The sequence below is a fragment of the Cetorhinus maximus genome, chromosome 3, assembly GCF_964194155.1.
Source record: "Cetorhinus maximus chromosome 3, sCetMax3.hap1.1, whole genome shotgun sequence".
NCBI lineage: Eukaryota > Metazoa > Chordata > Chondrichthyes > Lamniformes > Cetorhinidae > Cetorhinus > Cetorhinus maximus.
Window position 1 is genome coordinate 122,525,195 of NC_135881.1, and position 22,128 is coordinate 122,547,322.

General features: G+C 42.6%; 1 protein-coding gene across 2 annotated transcripts in view; it reads right to left on the bottom strand.

Moving 5' to 3' along the window:
• Positions 1–22,128, bottom strand: part of LOC144678872 (rap guanine nucleotide exchange factor 5-like) — a 282,112-nt gene that overhangs the window by 50,079 nt on the left and 209,905 nt on the right. For both annotated transcript variants that reach the window (XM_078538871.1, XM_078538872.1), the window contains exons 15-19: positions 20,551–20,581; positions 6,062–6,134; positions 3,387–3,536; positions 3,074–3,171; positions 2,400–2,522 (exon numbers count right to left, since the gene is read on the bottom strand). In XM_078538871.1, the coding sequence (XP_078394997.1) occupies positions 2,400–2,522; positions 3,074–3,171; positions 3,387–3,536; positions 6,062–6,134; positions 20,551–20,581 (475 nt within the window). The remainder of the gene's footprint in view (positions 1–2,399; positions 2,523–3,073; positions 3,172–3,386; positions 3,537–6,061; positions 6,135–20,550; positions 20,582–22,128) is intronic.

Genomic DNA, 22,128 nt, shown 5'->3' on the forward strand with positions numbered 1-22,128 from the left:
AAGCATTGACCCAGTCTGCATTTGGCCTCTCCAATGTAGAGGAGAATGCATTGTGAGCAGCAAACACAGTATACTAAATTGAAAGAATAAATCATTGCTTCACCTGGAAGGAATGTTTGGGGGCTTGGGCAGTGAGGAGCGAGGAGGTAAAGGGGCAGGTGTTACGTCTTCTGCAATTGCATGGAAAGGTGTCGTGAGAAGGGGATGAGATATTGTGGGTGACAGGGGAATGGACCAGGGTGTCGCAGAAGGAACGATTTCTTCGGAATGCTGTCGGGACGGAAGGAGATGATGTGTTTGGTAGTGGGTTCATGCTGGAGATAGTGGAGGAAATGGCGGAGGATGATTATTTGAATATGGAGGCTAGTGAGGTGCAAAGTGAGGACAAGGGGAAGAATACTGTGGTTCTGGGAGGGAGGGGAAGAGGTGAGGTTGGAGTGTGGGAAATAGGTCGGACAGGGTTGAGGTCTTTGTCACCACTGGGGGTGGTGGTGGAGTAATCCTCGGTTCAGGTAAAAGGGAGGTATATCGAAAGCGCAGTTGTGGAAGGTAGCATCATCTGAATAGAAATGGCAGACTCAGAGAAACTGGCAGAATGGGGTGGAGTCCTTACAGGAAGCAGAGAGTGAGGAAGAGTGGCTGAGGTAGCTGTGGGAGTTGGTGGGCTTGTAATGAACATTAGTGGACAGTCTATCTGCAGAAACTGAGACAAGATGCCAAGGAAGGGAAGTGTTGGCGATGGACCATGTGAAGGTGAGAGAAGGGTGGAAATTGGAAGCAAAATTGATGAATTTTTCTGGTTCTGAAAGAGAGCAGAAAGCAGCACTAATACAATCATCTATGAGCTGGAAAGAGAGTTGTGGGAGGGGACCTAAGTAGGACTGGAACAAGGAATGTTCCACATACATGAGAAAAAGATCGGCATAACTACTGCTCATGTGGGTACCCATAGCCACAACTTTTATTTGTAGGAAGTGAGTCAGGTTAATGGAGAAATTGTTCAAAGAGAGAACAAGCTCAGTCAAGCGGAGGAGAGTGGTGGTGGATGGGGAACGTTCAGGCCTTCATTCAAAGAAGAAGCGGAGAGCTTTCAGACTGTCCTGGTGAGGCATGGAGATGTAGAGGGATTGGACGTTCACAGTGAAGAGGAGGTGATTAAGGCCAAGAAACTGGAAATGGTTGAAATGCCGTAGGGTGTCAGAAGAATCACAAATGTAGGTGGGAAGAGACTGGACCTATTATGATTCTGGTTCAGCCTGATCACGCTGACCTATTTCGCTTTCATAAACAAAACCAGAAAATGCTGGAAAAACTCAGCAGGTCTAACAGCATCTGTGGAGAGAGAAACAGAGTTAACATTTCGAGACCCTTCTTCAAAGCTGACCCTTCTTCATCACTTTCACACCTGGATATTCACTCTCCTCAACAATCAAGTTACATTTTTTTCTGTTAACTTGAATGACAACTCCAATAACAACAATTTGGAGTTAAATAGTGCCTTTAAATTAGAAAAATAAGTCAAGGAAGGAGTTGCTATGAGGGTTGACAAAAGGCTTGGCCAAAGAAGTTTTTAAGGTGAGTTTGAAAGGAGGAGAGAGAAGTGTAGAAGTCCAAGGATTTCAGGTGGGTGGGGGCAGGCAGGAACTTTAGAGCATGGGGTCTAGGTGGCTGAACACATGCAATTGTAAACAGAAAATACTGGAATCAGAGGAATGCGAGTTTGTGGTTGGGGGCTTGGGGTTTGTATGTCAAACAAACATTTCTGTAAGGACATGTCCAATAGTTCTGCATTTTATTCAAATACAGAATAGTCATCATAGTTTTGAATAGCCATCAGACAGAAATAACTTTAGTTAAATGTTACATCATTATAAGTAATTCAGTGCACACTGATATATGATCCTCTAGCTAATGACAAGTTGCTTGCTCTGCCACTAGTTCAGTGTTTGCTTAATACAAACAGCTGGCTAAAGGGAACAAACAGCATGGGGCTTCTTTCAGTGCATTGTATGTACTTATTTCAGGAGTTGTTAAGAAGATAAAAACAAAAAACTGCGGATGCTGGAAATCCAAAACAAAAACAGAAATACCTGGAAAAACTCAGCAGGTCTGGCAGCATCGGCGGAGAAGAGCAAAGTTGACGTTTCGAGTCCTCATGACCCTTCAACAGAACTGAAAACAAGTCATGAGGACTCGAAACGTCAACTTTGTTCTTCTCTGCCGATGCTGCCGGACCTGCTGAGTTTTTCCAGGTATTTCTGTTTTTGTGTTGTTAAGAAGATGTTCAACCTGTATTCAAAATATTCACTTACAACAGTGAAGTTCCTGAACAGAACAAATAAATGCTTTGACGTGTGCAAATAAGTTACTCGGTAGCTTGTTTAATGGCTAACACTTACTTCACAGATGCAGTTAAATAAATCCCAATCAAAATTGGTTAATTTGTTGGCCAATTGCCAGGTGTTCATTCCAAGCATTTGGATAGTTTGCTGTGGTATTTCATCACTTTCTGCTGTAAGAGTCTGGAAGAGATACATGAATATCAGATTAATAACTGGATGTGTCTCCTATTGAATAAGTTATGAAGTCCTATAGTACTGGAATGATACGGTGGGATAATCAATACAAAACCTGAATGTGTTTGTCTGAAATTTCACTCTCTGCTATTTTAGGTGAAGCGCTAACCCATTTAAAATGAAGATCTAATATCCCCACTGAAGTATCAAAGAATAGAGTTTCAAATTAATCTGTGATGTCACACTGGTACAGGCAGCAAAAAGAGAGAGCTGTATAAACTTGGTAAAAATAATACCCATATTGAGCTGGACTAAATGGGTGTTTATGTCCATTAATTTTCAAAATTGAGCTTAGCTTATTGTCTAACTTTCTTCCTGCTTGCCCTTGATTGTGTCACACAGTCCAGTGCCCAGACTATCTTCAGTTTCCAATACAGCCACATTCACATCTGCTTTGCATAATTTAATGCCTCCCAGCTGAGATCAGAGAGTAGACTGAGAAACCAAGAATGTTGGTGCATGGTTTACTGCACAAAAGTAGGGCAACTGTTTCTTACCAAGAAATCATTGGGATCTTTTTTACAAACAAATAAGCGAGTGGTGGGATCCAGAGATTTAAAAATGGACACGTCATCAGGTCGAAGAATTCGCCTTTCTAGAAACAGGAAAAAAAAGCTTGAATTAGAAATCAGGCAAAACAACCATTTCAATTCCTAAAATCATGTCAAAACAGCGATGGGTAAAACCACTTTTAACTCTGCATTGAAACAATTAATAGTTTCTAAAATTAGGAACCTAAACCTAAATAATAATGGAAGCATCATATTTTGCGTTAAAACCTTTAATTTGATATGGCAAGAGGAAACTCACCCTCAGTGGAACTGACTATCACTAGTATCAAATCCTCCTCACATTGCTGAAGCTTTTCAGCTACAGTGTGGAGAAGCTGCTGTGCTGACGTTGACATTTTAGTTCGGAAACTGACATAAGAATGGTCTGCCACATAGACACGACAGAAAACTGCAAGGAAAATGAAATTAAATGTTTCAAAATTAATTAATTCCCAACATTTTGGAGTATATAGGTAAAGCCTGTAGACAATAAGAAAGCGTGGAATATTTTATTTCATGACGTGATAAACATTATTATATACCATAAGACATAGGAGCAGAAATTAGGCCATTCGGCCCATCGAGTCTGCTCCGCCATTCAATCATGACTGATAAGTTTCTCAACCCCATTCTCCTGCCTTCTGCCCGTAACCTTTGATCCCCTTACCAATCAAGAACCTATCTATCTCCGTCTTAAATACACTCAATGACCTGGCCTCCACAGCCTTCTGTGGCAATGAATTCCATAGATTCACCACTCTCTGGCTAAAGAAGTTTCTCCTCATCTCTGTTCTAAAAGGTCTTCCCTTTACTCTGAGGCTGTGCCCTCGGGTCCTAGTCTCTCCTACTAATGGAAACATCTTCCACACGTCAACTCTATCCAGGCCTTTCAGCCTTTCAGTATTCTGTAAGTTTCAATCAGATCGCCCCTCATCCTTCTAAACTCCATCGAGTATAGACCCAGAGTTCTCAAACGCTCCTCATATGTTAAGCCTTTCATTCCTGGGATCGTTCTTGTGAGCTTCCTCTGGACCCTCTCCAGGGCCAGAACATCCTTCCTGAGATACGGGGCCCAAAATTGCTCACAATATTCTAAATGTGGTCTGACCAGAGCCTTATAAAGCCTCAGCAGCACATCCCTGCTTTTATATTCTAGTATTCTTATATTATATTCTTTTATATCCTCTCAAAATAAATGCCAACATTGCATTTGCCTTCCTAACTACCGACTCAACCTGCAAGTTAACCTTAAAAGAATCTTGGACTAGGACTCCCAAGTCCCTTTGCACTCCAGATTTCTGAATTCTCTCCCCATTTAGAAAATAGTCTATGCCTCTATTCTTCCTACCAAAGTGCATGACCTAACACTTCCCCACGTTGTATTCCATCTGCCACTTCTTCACCCATTCTCCTAACCTGTCCAAATCCTTCTGCAGCCTCCCCGCCTCCTCAATACTACCTGTCCCTCCACCTATCTTCGTATCATCTGCAAACTTAGCCAGGATGACCTCAGTTCCTTCATCTAGATCTGCCTCCTGCCAGACAGCCAATCTTCTATCCATGCTAGTACCTTGCCTCTAACACCATGGGCTCTTACTTTACTGAGCAGCCTCCTGTGTGGCACCTTGTCAAAGGCCTTCTGGAAGTCCAAGTAGATAACATCCATTGGCTTTCCTTTGTCTAACCTACTCGTTACCCCCTCAAAACTTCTAACAGATTTGTCAGGCATGACCTCCCCTTGATTGTTATTTTATGTGTTATCAAGTTACAGCTATCAGTACTTTCTATATGTAAACACTAATATGATACAAGAAAATGGAAATGAAATTTTCAAAACTACACCTTTCTGTAAGTTCCCATTCTGTTTGATGAGTGTGGACTAAGGTCATAGTGAGCCAGTGTGCATCTTACCTACCAATGGACTATTCTAAGTGAGGGACGGGGTATGAAGGGCCATGGGGGTGAGTGGAGGGGCATGGGTTGGCATGGAGGGGATAAAGGGGCATGGGGGGGTGAGTGAGCAGCATAACCCAACCATCTCACCCTTTCCACACCCATCAGAATCCAATTGTCTCTAAAATAGAGATTTGACTTACCATTTTTCAAGCAAGGACACTCTCCGCTGCTGCTGAACTTTGGGTGGCTTCGTGGTTTTCTAGCGTGATTTTCAAAAAAAATAATCGGAACCACAAAGCTCCCCGAAGGTCAGAAGCAGCAGCGCAGTAACTCAGTGAAACTGACAGACCGGCAAGGAACTCAGCCTCAAGGTTCAGCTTTTTTTTAAAGTCGGTCTTTCAGTCTGAAGCTCTGGCTGTACAGGCTGGGGGGACAACAAAAGAAACTCCGTTTAGAGCAATGAGGCCAGGTCCCAGCCCCAGGCCTAGGAGTTTGGCACCATCTGCACACCCACCCTCCCCCCACCCCCTATGCCCTGATGGGGATGTATGGGGGTGGTGAGGGGTGAGAGCTGGAGGGCTGTTGTTTGTTTTATTCTTTTTCTCCCACTTGCTGGGACAAAATGCTGGAGCACTGAGGTGGGCCTTTAGCCCAGCCTGCCTCCGCACCCGACTGCCTCCAAACTGCTTCCGGGGGCGGTGAGCACGGCTCCCGTAAAACCTGACCTCCACCAGAATGAAAACCTGACCTCCACCAGAATGAAAATCTGACCTTTTGGGGCACTTCTTCAGGAGTCAGGTCTGTGGAGCCAGGAATTCTCCCGACTCTGTGCACCCAACTCAAGATCAAAAATTCAGGCCTTTGCAACTGGAAAAACTCCACATGTTCTCGAATTAACCAGGAAGGCTTGCAAACGTTTCTGAAAATTCCAGAGTAGGAGAATAGCCCAGCTGAGCAGAATTAGAGTCCTATTGAAAAGGATCAGCAATAAAGAGGAGGCGAGGGGCTCTTTATCCTCAGTTCTCTTCCAAAACCAACCTTCTTCAGCTTCATATTCTTTAGGTTGCAGCCACTTCTCTCTGCAACTGAGTTGGTGGAAAATTGTTGTATTCTGTAAATAAATAAAAAATGGAGCATATTGACAGAAAAATGATACCATTGCTTTCTAGATACAATTATGTAGATTAGTATCTTCGCAGTAAGTTGTTTTACACATTTGTTCTGAAAAGGTTGTTTCAAAATTTTTGGTGTGTATACACTAGTCCATTTATATTGTAGGATTTTATACATTGCTATCTTATAGACATGTAATAAGTGCACTGACAAAGCTGTAAGTGGCAGGCCAGCACTGCACTAGAGAAAGTGGAACAAGGAAAAGAAATCTATGTAATCCACTTTTTTGATTTATAAAATAATACTCATAAGGGTGTTTAAGTATTGTGGCTTTCCATGGAAGGTCAACTTACCACGATGGATAGTTACACCATAAAGATTCTGGGAAGGTAACTCAGGAGTTACGGGTTAAGTTGGATATCATGGGGGATAAAAAATGGATAACATAAGAACACCACGAATGGTATTGAAATAGTTGCCAAAACTCTTCATTAACTGCAGGTAAAATTCCTTTTAGGCTTCGCTACTCTGAGGGCTCTGCAACATTTGCCCTAAACTTTTTTTTCTGCCCATTCAATAACTTTCTATGTTTTTGCCATACAATTGAAGGTTTGTAGCATGACTCCTGTCAGATAACTCATTGAAAGCCTTCTGAAAATTTACGTGCACCTATGGCAATCCCTTTACAGTTGATCTAGTTATATAAGGTCATTAGAGGTATGGGCAATTGTTTAACAGAAAGCATGTCTGTAGTGATAGAGTCAGGTAGAACTAGGACCGACCTATACAAGCTAAGGAAACAGATTAAATATTTGGAAATGTTACTTTTCCCAGAGAGCAATTGAGCAGTGACCCAGGATTGTGGCAGAGCAGGTGGAATGGTCAGTCACAGTCAGGCTCTGGATATGATCTGGAGGAAAATTGGGGATAAAGAAGGCTCAAGGCTTCCTTGTGAAGCCTGAGATGTAAAATAAATAAATTGGTGGAGGCAGGTTTGATCGAGATATTGAAAAGGGAATTGGATTGCTATCTGAAAAGAAAGCATGTGCAAGACTACGGGAATAAGGCAGGGGAGTGGGGCTAAGTAGTACGCTCTTTCAGAGAGCCAGTGGAGACTCGATGGGCCGAATGACCTTCTTCTGCACTGTAAAGATTCTGTGGTTTCTCAGAGAAAGATTGTTAGAAGTAGTTTAATGGATAACTTAATAAAACTTGGTAAGAGGCATTTAATGAAACAGAATGCGTGAGGCACTGAAGCAGTGCTCTAAATTTATTAAGGACCACAAAGTGAAGGCAAGATTCTCACCCTTCCTGGAAACTTATTCTTTCTCCAAGTGGACCAAAGGAGTAATAGCAACACTATGGCCAACAAGGTATAACATAGTGCCAAACCAGAACCCACATGGAAGCAGGTGCAGTGTTGGGGAAGGACGGACAGATGGAACGGGTTCAGCATGGAAGCTGGGGAATCTGAAAAATTATTTATAGCACTGAGCCCCAGGCAATCCCTGCCCAATCCACCTCTCAATCAGGATGAAATGAGGGCATTCTTTAGAGAAAAAATAATGGGAAGTATTTTACTGATACCGTTCACTATCCTGAAAGGTTTACAGAGGATCAGATTAACCTTTTCTCATTCCCCGTTCCATTTCCCAAGAAAGTGGAGAAGTAAATAATAGCCAACAGTTTGTATTTAGAGACTCCCCATTACAGCTGTTTACATATATTCCATTCCGAGAACCCTGAAGTGATAAAGCATTTGAAATGGTAGAAGCAAAAAGCCCCCTTGTCAGGGGTTAAAGTGACTGACTGAAATAATGTTAAAATGAGCAGTAAATTATGGTCAACCAACTGTTTGATACTCCCGCAAGCACAACAAGCAAAGTTTAAATAAGCCAAAATCCTACCCTCATCCCCCACACCTAATGATGAAGCAAAGGGCGGGAACGTGTGGGCGCGCTTCTGATCGGCGCCCCCGATTGGAGGCACGGTGCCATTTTACATGGGCAGGCCAATTAAGGCCCGCCCAGCGGGATGTCCGCACAGAAGTGCTACGTGCTCCCTGTGCAGGCGGGGGGGAGGGTTCCCAAAATCGAGAGTGCACTCTTTCGTGCATGCACACGAAAGAGCGCACTCATGTCCCTGAGGCTAAGTGCAGCCTAAGGGAGATTGTCTGTAAGTGTAAAAAAGACAAAAATAGAAAAATAAAATTTCCTTTACATGTCCCCTCATGTGACAATGTCACATGAGTTGCGACATGTCCATAATTTTTACACAATCTTTATTAAAAATTTTTAAAGCCTGCATGAGACCTCATCCTGCCCGTGGATGAGGTTTCATGCTTTTTCCAGTTCGCGCCAGGGCTCCTGGCCTGCCCACCAACCTTAAGGTTGGACGGGCAGGTCCTTTAATTGCTTAACTGACCCTGTCAATGGCCTCAATTGGCCATTGACAGGTCGGCAGGTGCACAGTTGATTTGGCTGCACTCCCGCCTTCCTGAAAAGTTGAATCGGGCACAGTGACGTCGGGAGTTCCCCCTGACGTCACCACGTGTCATTTTACGTGTTGGCAAGCGGGCCCCGCCCCCGCTCGCCAACTTGTTAAATTCTGCCCATAGAGTTACAAAACTGTAGTTACAGGCTTTCTCATAACAAGTTACTTCAGTATAACAAAAGCTTTAATGTTTCTTTTTCAACCCTGTCTAAAATAACAATAATGTATATATGGTTAACAAATCAGTTAGAGGCTCTCAATTACCAAGACCAAACACAATTGCTTGACAAAAGATGAGATTGATTCAGCAGCCATTCTTAATTCAAACTTTTAATGCTTCATTTCCTCTCTAAGGACAGTCCATAAGTTATTTTATTCAGCGTCATGAAGATATATTTTTCTGGTTTAGTGTAAAGTAGGTTCATGGGGTGTTGTTCTGTCTGCGTGTGTAATTTAATTACATTTTATAGCCAAGCAGACTGCAAGCCAAAGTTATCAAAACAAGTAAGGTGTAGAAGTATCTTTAGTATGCTAATGAGTAAACATGGTCTTAACATGTAAGATGTAAAGGGAATTTGCATTTTAGATAGATGAAGGGGGATTTGAATTTCAAAGAGGTTAAGGAGAATAGTAGCAACATTAAAAGATTTATATTATGAGAAAGGTAAAAGTTCCAAGGACACAAAGACATATGGAAACAATGGAATTTACATGCTAAAAAGGGAGAAACATGTATAAAGGAGAATGAGTCAGGAGAAGGCATTGTAAGATCTAACAGAATGGTGTGAAGCCTCCAGTATTTGTGCATTAAGCCTGCTGTCTACAGAAACCGAAGCTGGGGAAAGCTACTTTGGGTAGAATTTTCAGGTCGGCATATGGGTGCGCGCCCGACCTGCTCGAGCATAAAATAGCGTGTGATGATGTCAGGCGAGCATCCCGACGTCATCCTGCGTTTGCGTGATATTTTGGTCGGCGGGCGCATGCTTAAGTCAGAAGCACGCCCGCCTACAATTAAGAGGGCAATTAAGCTCATTAAAGTTGTAATTGTCCCCAATTGTTCGTGGTCCGTCCAACCTTATGGTTGGCAGCTGGACGAATCGGCCAGGCATTTTTCATGAAATCTCATCCACAGGCGAGATCTTCAAGACCTCCTTTCCAGGGGACAGTTGTCCACTAGGTTCCTCAATGGAAATTGGCAGGTTTGTCTCTCTAGCCCCCTCGGGTCCCACAGGCTCCACCGGTACTTCCAAACCATGTGACATGCAGCACAGACTCAAGCTTAGATGAAGACTCCATTTCTTCTTGTGGGACTGGCTTTATTTTGCGGAGATGATTCCATTATTAAAATAAAAAAATAAAAATCTATGGACAGCATTTTTATAATGTATATGTTCAGGTGACTGTTTGTGATGCTTGGACATTCTTGTTCTGATTTTAAAATCTTTATTTAATACTTTGGGAGTCTTCAGCTCCCTGAGGCAGCTCTTTGTCTTTATGGAGCTTTCATTCTGCGCTTGCCCGCGCCCACGCTTATGTCAGTGCCTGCCCTCCTCCTGCCCCCACCCCGGCAACGCTGAGCATTTCAGCGCATGCTTCACGCTGGCTGGCCGTTAATTGGCCAGCCAATGTGAAATCGCAGCTGGGGGCTGATGGCGGTGAGTGGTCTGTTCCCTGGCCGCTCCCAGATCTGCTGATCGCACCTGCATGCTGTTCTTTGAATTCTGCTGTCCAGGGTATTATGTTCATTTGCTGGATTTGTTTAATATCTAAAAATCTACTTTTGGACCATCACCTTAAAAGGGGTATAACTGGGAGCCAGGTTAATTAGGGATTTTAGGAGTTAATATAGTAGTAATTTGTATGTGCTTGAAATATTTTCTTTTGTCAATAAGTTTTTATGTCTTGACTCTATGAGTTCATCAGTTGAGTAAACTCGAATTACACACCCTCACATACACCCGTTAGTTGATGCTCGCTATCAATAATGGAGAAAGACCGACATAAGAACGGACTGTGATTGTTTATTGCAACAGAAGGCAGAGCGTTAAATCCTTGCGTGCTCCCACAACCACCTCCAGCTCTAGACTTACAGTTGAACAGGAGCCCGAGCTGTACGTTGATTGGTCAGTACTGTCACATGGTTCGTCCACTTGCATTCTCTTGAAGGTATATGGTACTCCACTTTACCACATAAACATTTTAATTTTAGTTTTTTTAAAAAATCTCTAAACTCTTGGTGGACTCATTACTGCTGAATTCAGGGCGCACATCTCGAAATAAATACAAATTGCAAAACTGTTGTGATAGCGGGATCAAGTTTCCCTCGTGGATTTGATCCGCCTGGCACAGATCATCTGCCATGTCATAAAATCAGGCAAAACTTTTAATTATAAATTTAGGTTTACCTTAGGCTGACTAAATATAATTTGCAGCTTCTTTCTCCCTAATTAAATTTTGGGAAAGATTTCAAACAAATGAGGTTAGGAAGGTGGAATCAGGTAAAGCAAAAGGGGGGAGGAAACCATCGTTAAACAGAAAATAACAAATCATAGGATCTCAGCTTCTCCAAACACACAAACTCATAGCTCTTCATCCACACATGCTCACTTACATGCCACTACTTTCCAAGAGGCCGCACAGCTAGGTGGTGCTGCAGTAACACACAAATCACCCACAGATTTTCCTTCCTTCCCCCTTTCAAGGTACGAATAAATGTATATCTATTAGCAAATTGAATGAAAGCTCTAAGGTAGAAGATTATTTTACTTCTGTTTAAACGACACCTCTGCTCCTCCAAAACTGAAAGACAAGGCCTGACTGATCATGGGATGGATTTTGAAAAAAAGAGTTCCACCATTCTCTCTGTGTAAGATGAAAGGTCAGTTCAAAGTATGTTAAAAGTAACTCTGGCAATTTCTCTTTTCCTGGGTGAAGTGGGTCATTGTCATGCCCGGTGAAGACGAACCCTCTTCATTACTTCAAAGTTGGACTATTTTCCAGTGGAAGCTTCTGGAACTGTATTTTATATTTTAAAATGGACACTCATAAGGTGGCTAATATGGTTGCCAAAGGGTCAAGAGACCATTGCAACTTCAACATAGAATGTCTCAAGCTTCTGGGAAGTTCTTAATTGAGTCATCCTGAGTGGGGGATTTTGCTTTGACTGGCCATACCTAGACAGGGCCCCTTTATGGAATTCACACCTGCTCAAAATTCACTCCAAACACAGAATCAATAGACCTCTAGACTTCTTGGCCAGAATTTTTCCGTCGGCGAGCTGGGGGCGGGGCCCACTCACTGACGTGAAAATGACGTGGGATGACGTCGGGGCAAACCCCCGACATCATCCCGCCCCATTTAAATATTCAGGAAGGCAGGCGGACAGCGAAATCAGCTGTCCGCCCGCCAACCTGTCAATGGCCAATTGAGGCCATTGACAGGGTAGTTAACCCAATTAAAGGCCCTGCCCGTCCAACCTTAATGTTGGTGGGCAGGCCAGGAGCCCCAGCGGGCTTCTGAAAAAACATGAAACCTCATCCACTGGCGGGATGAGGTTTCATGTCTGTTTTTAAAAAGTTTAATAAAGTTTCTGTGCTTTTTATTAACATATCCCATCTCGTGTGACATTGTCACGATGGAGACATGTTAATAATTTTTTTATTTTTCTATTTTTGATGTTTATAAAGCTTTCACCGATCTCCCTGAGACAGCACTTAGTCTCAGGGAGATGTGTGCTCTTTCACGCACATGTGCGAAAGTGCGCACTCTGACAGTTGGGGAATCCCTTCCCCCGCACAGTAAGCACATCGCGCTTCCCGTCAGGCAGCCCGCTGGGTGGGCCTTAATTGGCCCACCCACTCAAAATGGCGGCAGGGCCCACTTTGACTGCCCGCCCGCCGCCGAGCCAGTGGGGCCTGCCCGCCCATCAAGGGCAAAATTCTGCCCCTTGTCTCCAAGATCCATGCTTATCTAGTTATCTACAGAATACGTGTGAAAGACCACCATCTCTCTCCTATGATGTAGTGATGTATTTGGATTTCCAAACCATTCTGGTTAGACAATGCCAGTATTGGTCATGTGACTGAAACTGTGCTGGAGAAAGACCCAGAAAAGATCTGGGCAGTCTGCAAGAAGGTAGCAAAAGCTGCAGAACAGCTGCAGCAAAAAGAATGTGACATCTTCGCCTTTTAAGAGCCGGGAGGCTGTAGAGTCTTTAAAAGCCTCCCAGGCTGATTCCAAAACTCCAAGTCCACCGGTAAAGAAATTTGACCTCCTGATATGAAAAGAACAAGTGCCTAGCTTTGCAACCTGCTGAAAATTCATCGCTTTGAGGGAACCCTGCAACAATCTGGATATCTGCATTCAGCTATTTGAACCCATCTAAACTACAATCCAAGAGTGGAAAAGGACTTCTTTCTCTACAAGGTCTCCAATGACCGATTTCCTACAGTAAGCTAAGCATGTGAACTTTTAACTATCATTTTGGTTTAACACTTGTATAAATAAGTGCACTATCTTCTTTAATTGTATCTTTCTTGAGTGTGTGGTGTGTGACTGATGTAGCGTTTAGACTCGGGGTGAATGTGTGCATAAATAATCTTCTTTATTTTTAGACTCACAAAAGCCTGCTGCTGTTTCCTTTGATTGATCACACAGTAAAGGGGACTTAGAAAGGCACATGCCTACCTTTCCAAAACAACCACACTGATTGTGGACAGTAAGTGATGGGAATTGGGGGTTTCATTTTTAAAAATGGCTATTAGGGGCTCTGTAACTCTCACTCACGATGCTTTATGATGCCCTGAGGTTGTGAAAGGTGCTATATAAATGCAAGATTTTCTTTTTCAAACCTATTCCAGAGCTAGGCGACAGTGCTGATGATGTACTGCAGGGACACAATGGTGGGAGGATATAATTACACCATGACGAGTTTATACAGGAGAAATCCATATTAAATGTGGACACAAAAAATTAAGTGAAGAAGTTGACCTAGAAAGTGTGACAAAATTATGACAACATGAAATCTAAGTGGTGCAGCAAGGAAGTGCAAACAGCGACACATATTTTAATGCATAATTACTTATCTACATGCTATAGTGAGATCTCTGCCATACCCACATTCTCCATAATATAGATTTTCCACCTCAGAACATAACAGTTCTACCCTCTCCTTAACTATTCTTTCCCTTTTTGTATAATTATAAACGCCTTTACTATTTCCTTTCATATTATCTACTAGCATTTGTCCATATCCCCTTTAGCCCCTCTTATCTCTTTTTTCACGTACCTATGACTGTTTCTATATTCCTCATAATTTCTTCTTTGTTGTTGCAATCTTATAATGTGCTTCCCCTTAAGTTTCAATCCCTATTTAGCCATGGAACATTATACTTTGGTGAACCTCTTTATATCTCATGGAATATATTTATTTCATCTTTTATCCATTTCATATTTGAAGATTTCCCACTGTATCATGCTTGTTAACTTTCCTGCTCAGCAAGTTTAAATCAGATCACTTCTTATCTTGCTGAACATTGCCCTTTGTTGATTCGAGCATGCTTAATGTTGACTTTTCATATTTCCTTTTTATTTTCACATTTAACCTAATAGCGTTGTGTTCACTATTTCCCAACTGTCCTCCTACTATCACCAGTTACTTGACTATTTCACTTCCTAAAACAAAATCAAACAATTATTCTTTCTTTCCTGAACTATAACACATTGATCTAGGAAATAGTCCTAGGTACATTCTAAAAAGTATTTCCAGTCTAACTCAGGATAGGTAAAACAATTCCACATTATTTCCCTGTTGTTTTAACATATCTGTATGAATTGTCTACATATCTTCCCTTCTCCACTGTTTGGTGACCAATAGTTGTGCCATTTCTTTTCCTATTAAATAATAGTATCTTACAGCACAAAAAGAGGTAATTCAGCCCATTGTACTATGCCAGCTCTTTGAAAGTGCTATCCCAGTAGTCCCACTCCCCCGCTCTTACCCCACAGCACTGGAACATTTACCTTTTCAAGTATATTTACAATTTCATTTTGAAAGTCGCTATATGAAGGTCTGTCCAAATGGATGTCAGCTTCATGCAAACCCCCAGAACAGCCATGAAATTCCTACATTGGTGGTTGAGTAGCACCACCAACAACAAAATGACCAAAGGCATTTAATTTACAGTCACCACATAGGGCGGAACTTTTAGTTCGACGATTGGGCACCCGCCCAACCCAATTGGACGAGAAATCGCGTGAGGTGACATCGGGCAAGCGTCCCGACGTCATCTCGCACTCGTGCAATATTTTGGTCAGCGGGCGCGTGCAAAAGTCGGAAGCGTGCCTGCCCACAATTAAGAGGCCAATTAAGGTCATTAAAGGTGCAACTGTCTCCCATTTTTTGTGGTCCGCCCAACTTTACGGTTGGCGGATGGATGGGTGAATTGGCCAGGCGAACTTTGCATTTTTCATGAAACCTCATCAAGGGCAGGATGAGGTTTCTGTTTTTAAATGAAAGAGAAATAAAAATCTATGGACAAAATTTTTATCATGTATATGTTCAGGTGACTGATTGTGGTGCTTGCACATTTTATTCCTGATTTTAAAAACTTTACTTAATGCTTTGCAAGCCTTCAGCTCCCTGAGGCAGCTCTATGCCTTCAGCGAGCTTTCTGTCAGCGCTCGCCCGCGCCCACGCTGACTTGAGTGCCCTCCCTCCTTCCGCCTCCACCCTGGCAGCACTGAGCTTCTCAGAGCGCGTTTCACGCTGGCAGCCGTTAATTGGCCAGCCAGCATGAAATCGCGGTCGGTGGCCGATCGCGGATGGCGGTCTGTTCCCCGGCCGATCCTGGGCCCGCCGATCGCGCCCTTCCGCCAACCTAAAAATACTGCCCATAAATTAGATAGAGGCCAGAATTTTGATGTTGGCGGGCGGGCGCAGTCGGCAGGCCCGGGAGCGGCTGGGAAATGTCCTGCCGCCCGCGATTGGCCCCCAATCGTGATATTGCGCGGGCTGGCCAATGAAGGGCCAGCCAGCATGAAAGGCGCGCTGAAATGCTCAGCGCTGCCGAGGTAGGGGCAGGAGGAGGGCGGGCACTGAAGTCAGTGCGGGCACGGGGGATTGCTCACAGAAAGATCCCTGAAGGCAGACAGCTGCCTCAGGGAGCTGGAGAATTCTAGTCCCATAAAAACAGATTTTAAAATCAGGAAAAAATGCCCACGCATCAGAAACAGTCACCTGAACATGTACAATATGAAAATTCCATGCAAATGTTTTCATTTTTAAAAATTTAATGACGGAAACCTCCTCCCGCCCTTGGATGAGGTTTCCTGAACAATGGAAAGGCCGCCTGGCCGAGTCGCCTGCCGCCAACTGTAACGTTGGATGGGCAGCGAAAAATTCCAGTTAATTGCTCAGTTAATGGGCTTAATAGCCTTCTTAATTGTCGGCAGGCGCACTTCCGAGTTTAGCGTGCACCCGCCGACCGAAATATTGCGCCTGCATGCTGAGCAATAAGTTCTGCCCAGCATGTACAGCACAGAGACAGATCAATTGGCCCAATTGGTTAATGCTGGTGTTTGTGCTCCACACGGATTTGCACCCACCTCTCTTCACCTAACCGTATCAGCGTAATCTTCTCACCCTTTCTCCTTTATGTGTTGATCTAACATCCCCTTAAATGTACAGTGGAATGTTCTAGAATAATATAAATTATTGTAATATTAGTGAAAAACGATAACAAAAGAACTGTGCTCCACACCACTATCGTTAACTTGAAACACCACAACGAAATCCAAATTGTTTCTGTGATAATAAGTCAGTGATCATTTAACCCAGGCCATGGATGAGATTTTAACTAAATTGAACAGAATTAAAATCCGGTCCCATTGCTCCACTCTGCAGACAACAGCTAAGAAAATGCCTTGGTTTTGCTTATACCTACTTTTAATTATTTAAGTCTGTAAAATATGCATCTAAGATCGCCATGTGATCTCCAATGTACTCTAATGTCTCACTCAAATATGTGTACTTTGCAGTTAACAATGTTATTAGGTTGTACAACACCAACAATTCCTGCACGCACTTGGATTAGCACTAACGAAAGAGCTGATGATCATTGAAACTGTATGCCAAAATAACCTTTGAAATAATAAGCTACATACGTGAAAAGGTTACTACAGAGCTGTGAAAATGAATCAAGTAATCAACTGACAAATTAACATCTATGGAATAACCTGCAATTCACAGCATTCAATATTAATTTGTTCACTATGCTGAGCATTTTGTATTTTGGTAGACCTGAAGTCAGCAGATTAAAATTTCTGAAGTAATTAGCTTTCACAAACACCAGTTCATTTGGGTACTGTAGGCCCACATCAGCAGGAGCAAACTGCTTCCTGTACTGATTTCTCTATATATGTAATTATATTTGTCAGTTAATCCCTATCTAAGGTATTGTCTGACAGTGAGTTCTTTGAGGCTGGATGCTTGCTCTGATATCCTGGTTGGTCTGAATGCCTCTGCTTCTAGAATATGTTATTAAATGTCTGTATTCACTTGTAAGTTTACAGTCCCAGGAAGTCTCTTTGTATACTGAACCAACTCCATTAATTCAATATTTTTCCAGTATTCACTGTGCTGTTACGTGTAGTTATTTCAGAATATTTTAAACTTTTGATTATTTTAATTGGTAGCTTGACCTAAGTTAAGACGTCCTCATACTAAATTCAGTACAATTTGTTCTTAATAGCGGTGCCACCTAACTAACATCTGGGCTTTGGTAAAATTGATAAAACTTCACGATAATGTGAGAAAATGTCCTAATGGAGCAGCATTTATTCACATAAGCATGAAACTCACACATTCACATGAAGTTAATATATGATACTAAACAATATGTTTGGATTATTATTTTAGGGTGTATAACAGAAGCATATGTGCAAATTTGCCTTATTCTCCTTTGTTTCAGTGTCAGATCGAGCAATAACTCCAGATGTACTCTACAAAATGTTAACATTGGTACAGAGCATCCCAAGACTAAGTTGTTGTGTAAAAGCAACTTAATCCCTCTTCAATGAAGCAAAAACAGCAATCTTAGAACAATGTGGCTTATTTCACTAGGTGGAACTTTTTTTGTCCTGCATACAAGCTGTGCTTCAAAGACTTAAGATGAGGGTAAATTAAGCTGAGATTTGTGTCATACATGTCTGTTTTAGTCTGATGCTAGTTTGCACAAGCTAGTTGAGTGCATGGCTTTGTCGAAGCAAAGCGGCTCCAAAATTGTCAGTAATCAGATACAGCTACTTCTATGCTTCAATTTGCATGAGGCTACTCAATGCTCAGAATGTCACTTATGGCATAAAGTCCACCCAGCAGGTTTAGGAGTAAAGTGTAAACTGTTATGGTACATGCTGCTCAAATCCCAAAGGGAAGCTTGAACAACTGTCACAACTGTTTTGCAATTTGCGTAAATTTTGAGATACGGGCCTTGAATTCAATAGTAATAAGACCACCGAGTCTTATAGGTTTCTTACAAAACTAAATTAAACCTTTATTAATAGAAGAAATTAGTTTAAGCACACACATAGATCTACAAATTACTACTATGTTAACTTCTAAATCCCCTTTTTAGTCTAACTCCCAGCTACACTTTCATTAAGGCAACAGTAAGACACAAAGATTTTAAAAGACCCAGGCAAAGAAACACGATACCCTGAATAATCCAATTCACAGTGAGTTTTCTTAACTTCAGTTCTTTGTAGACAGCAGCTTGAGGCTTAGGTTCTGGAAGCTTTTCACACTTGCTTTAGACCTTAGAATGCCTACGCTTACACACAACCTTCTCTCCTTTATACACATTTTCCCCTTTAAATGCAAATTCCCATTGTTTCGCTATGTCTTTGGACTTTACCTCTCTAATAATAAAAATCTCTCATAGTACCAATTTTTCCAGTAATCTTTGGGAAAAACAAACACACTGACCAGGATATTGAGGTCGGCAAGTGGGGGGTGGGGCCCGCTCGCCAATGCATAAAATGACATCGGGCGGAACTCCCGACATCACCCCGCGTCATTTCAATTTTCAGGTCGGCGGGGGCGCAGCCAAATCAGCTGTGCGCCCACCGACCTGTCAATGGCCAATTGAGGCTATTTAAAAACTAATCGAACTAGTTAATGGACCTGCCCGTCCAACCTTAAGGTTGGCGGGCAGGCCAGGAGCCCTGCCGGGCTTCAGCAAAAGCCTGAAACCTCATCCACGGGCGCGATGAGGTTTCATGTCAGTTTTTAAAAATTTAGTAAAAGTTTAATTAAAAGTGATGGACATGTCCCAACTCATGTGACAGTGTCACATGAGGGGGCATGTCAGGGAAATTTTATTTCTCTACATTTACCATTTTTAAATTTGAAGCCGATCTCCCTGAGGCAGCATTTAGCCTCAGAGACATCAGTGCGCTCTTTCGTGTGCATGTGCAAAAAAGCGCACTCTTAGCTTAGGGAATCCCCCCCACCCGCACAGGGAGCGCATAGCGCTTCCTGGTGGACATCATGCTGGGCGGGCCTTAATTGGCCTGCCCACATAAAATGGCGGTGCGCCCCCAATCTGGGGCGCCGATCGGAGGCGCGCCTGCACATGCCCGCTCATGAACCTCCCCCCGACCTCCGACGGGGGGAAAATTTTTCCCACTGTTTCTTAACTTATCCTGGCTAGGTGAAACATTTCATCCCTCCTTTGAATTCAAGCTAGTCTGGTTTATTTAAAATGAAAATGTTCCTTTTACCACTTACATTGTAAAACTTCCCCCATGTTTACCTACTTAATATGAAAATTATTATATCATCCTGACATAACACAGTGGGGCAATCATCAGCAGATTTTGATTGGTTGCAGGTATTTCACATATCAGTAATGACCCAGCAACGAAGCAGCACTTGTCACTGGCCTCTGAGAAAGCTGCCCACAAGGATCTAGTGATCTGTGCGATGTGGGCTTCTCTTTTTCCAAATCTGGCACCAAGTCAAAGGGAATGCCAGGTATTCAGCAACTGCAATGTCAGTAAACAAGATATACAGCCAATCACATTAAAGCATTCTCACAGTTAAAAGCACTTTATCCATCACTTTTAATTTAATTTTTCAGATTACAAAATAAACGATTGTTTCAAATTAGATAGAAGCTAAAATGTCAATGCAAACAAACTTAAAAAAAAATTAAATGTGGATTTTTTTTTGTAATGCAGAAATTTGATATTTTTTAAATATCAATACTGGGCTTCTCAGGGCCCAGTGAGAGTGTTTAGTGGTAATTATGAAACCCACTAACACTTCATTCAACAGAGTGTAACTTTTTCAACGGTTTATACAGTGAGATTAACAGCGAAAGAGTGATAGTTCCAATCAATTCATAGATTTTTATTGATTGCTGTCTGGGGTTGGGGGTTGGAGTGGGTGGGAGGTGGAGAAACCTCATCAGTGCACCTTCTAGGATTACTGACAGCAATTTCTGGATTTCTGTGTTATTTTGAGCATGTGAGAACTCCACAAATTGCTGTCAGTTTCAGTGGAGTAATGACACCAAAATTCTAACAGTTTGGCTGTCATTATCACCACACATTTGGACATATATATAACATTGCATAAACAAAGAGGTTTAACACTGTTATTATTTTCAGCTAGATAAAACACAGTTGTTTTGAAATGTTAATTGAAACAGATCCAGTTTGATGCCTTATTAGTTATAGCATTGTGTTCTAATTGGCTACAGCCTGGAACCAGTAGGTAAATTTGACAAATATTCCATCCTGTACCACCATAGTCACTTTACAAGACAACATTTCCTTTGGAATAAAACACTGCAGCATTTTCAGGTTATATACAGGAATGTTGTAAGTAACAAATCTTGAACTTATCATGAATATATTACCTTTTTATGTGGTGAATATTCATCAATGGTGCTGAAACAAAAATAAATTAATTCAGACTTAATGCAATTTCGAATGTATTATTTCTTTTTTGTACCCTTCTTTCCTTATACTTGCATCATGCCGAGAGGGCAAATAACCTCCTCCAAGCTTTCTGTTCGTCTGAAATAATCCACTAGGACATGTGTGAAAGTGGCTGAGATTAACTAACCCTCACTCCTGCACCGTGCATATGTCTGGACTCTGTTGATCTGTGGCAGGATAGATCAATGTCAAAAGCCTATTTCACTGTGAATTCAGATTGTATCTTCATTGTCGTTACTATCTGCTTTAAGCACAGACGGTCAGCTTTTCAAATCTGGCTCACATTGGCAAGAAATTTGTTTGAAGGTGGCTGAACATGCCCCATAATGCATAGTGTCTTGGCTTTATGCAACTAAAGAAAGAAACTGAAAGAAGCAAAGGGCCTGTGTGGAGGAGGAGATGAGGAGGTAAAGAGGAGGGGTGGAGAGGTAAGAGAAACAAAAATTCAGGGGGCAATTTGGATCAAAGGGAAACACAGACTTTGAGATGGGCGCAAGGGGAAAAAGATGGATGGCGAGATGAGAGCACAAAGGGCAGAATTTTACTGCCCACCACAACCCCCCCCCCCCCACCCCTGCACCCTTCGCCTGCTGGTGGGTTTGCAGGCTTGCAAGTTGGGGGGCCCGTAAAATTTTTCAGGTGGCCTTCCTGCCACCCTCATTCTTGCCCTGGCCTATCTGCAATTTTATGTGGGGATGGACAAGACCCAGGACAGCCCACTATCCCTTGCCTCAATTCAGCTATGCCCTTAAATGACCAATTATTTTGAGGCTAGTGGAAGGAGTTCACGGGAAGGGTAGAAGCCCAGCAGGTCACCTTGCTTCAGCCTCAGGCAGGAAGAGAGCGGCACTTCCCTCAAGAGGCCCTTTCCACATCGCTCCCCCCACACAAGGTCTGTCCCTTGTGGGTGCTCCCTTCACCCACCTCTGCCTATTCATCAAGGTCCCTAGCACCCTCTCCCCACCACCACCTCCCCCTCCAACCCCACCCGTGCCTTACCTCTCCTCCCCGCCATGAGATACCCCACACTTACCTGGCCCTGGCCTCCAGAATTTAGAATCTAGGGACTGCTTGTAGTCTCAATCCTGGCTGTTACATTCTCCTTCTTCAACATAAAAGTACTAATCGTACACAAGGATTGGTGAAACACTAATGTGGGCTCTTTATTTGAAGATAAGACCATATACAGATAATATTCACTGGGAGGCTAAGTATGATACATCTGATCTCTATCCTGTGGCTTGCAGACTACCTACAAGTAATGGGACTAATACATCATATTCTGATGAGGTAGCAATGATTGACAGTAGTTTAAGATATGTTCCTTTGAAGGCATATGCACATCATTTCACAATACTGGCTGCCACTGCCGATGGTGGGACTATAGAGCTGCCAACATATCTGATTGGCCGACAGCTCTCTGAGATGGGAATTCTACCCGAGAGAGGAGTGGAAGCCCTGACTCCAGCCAATTAACAAAGGAACATAAGATCAGA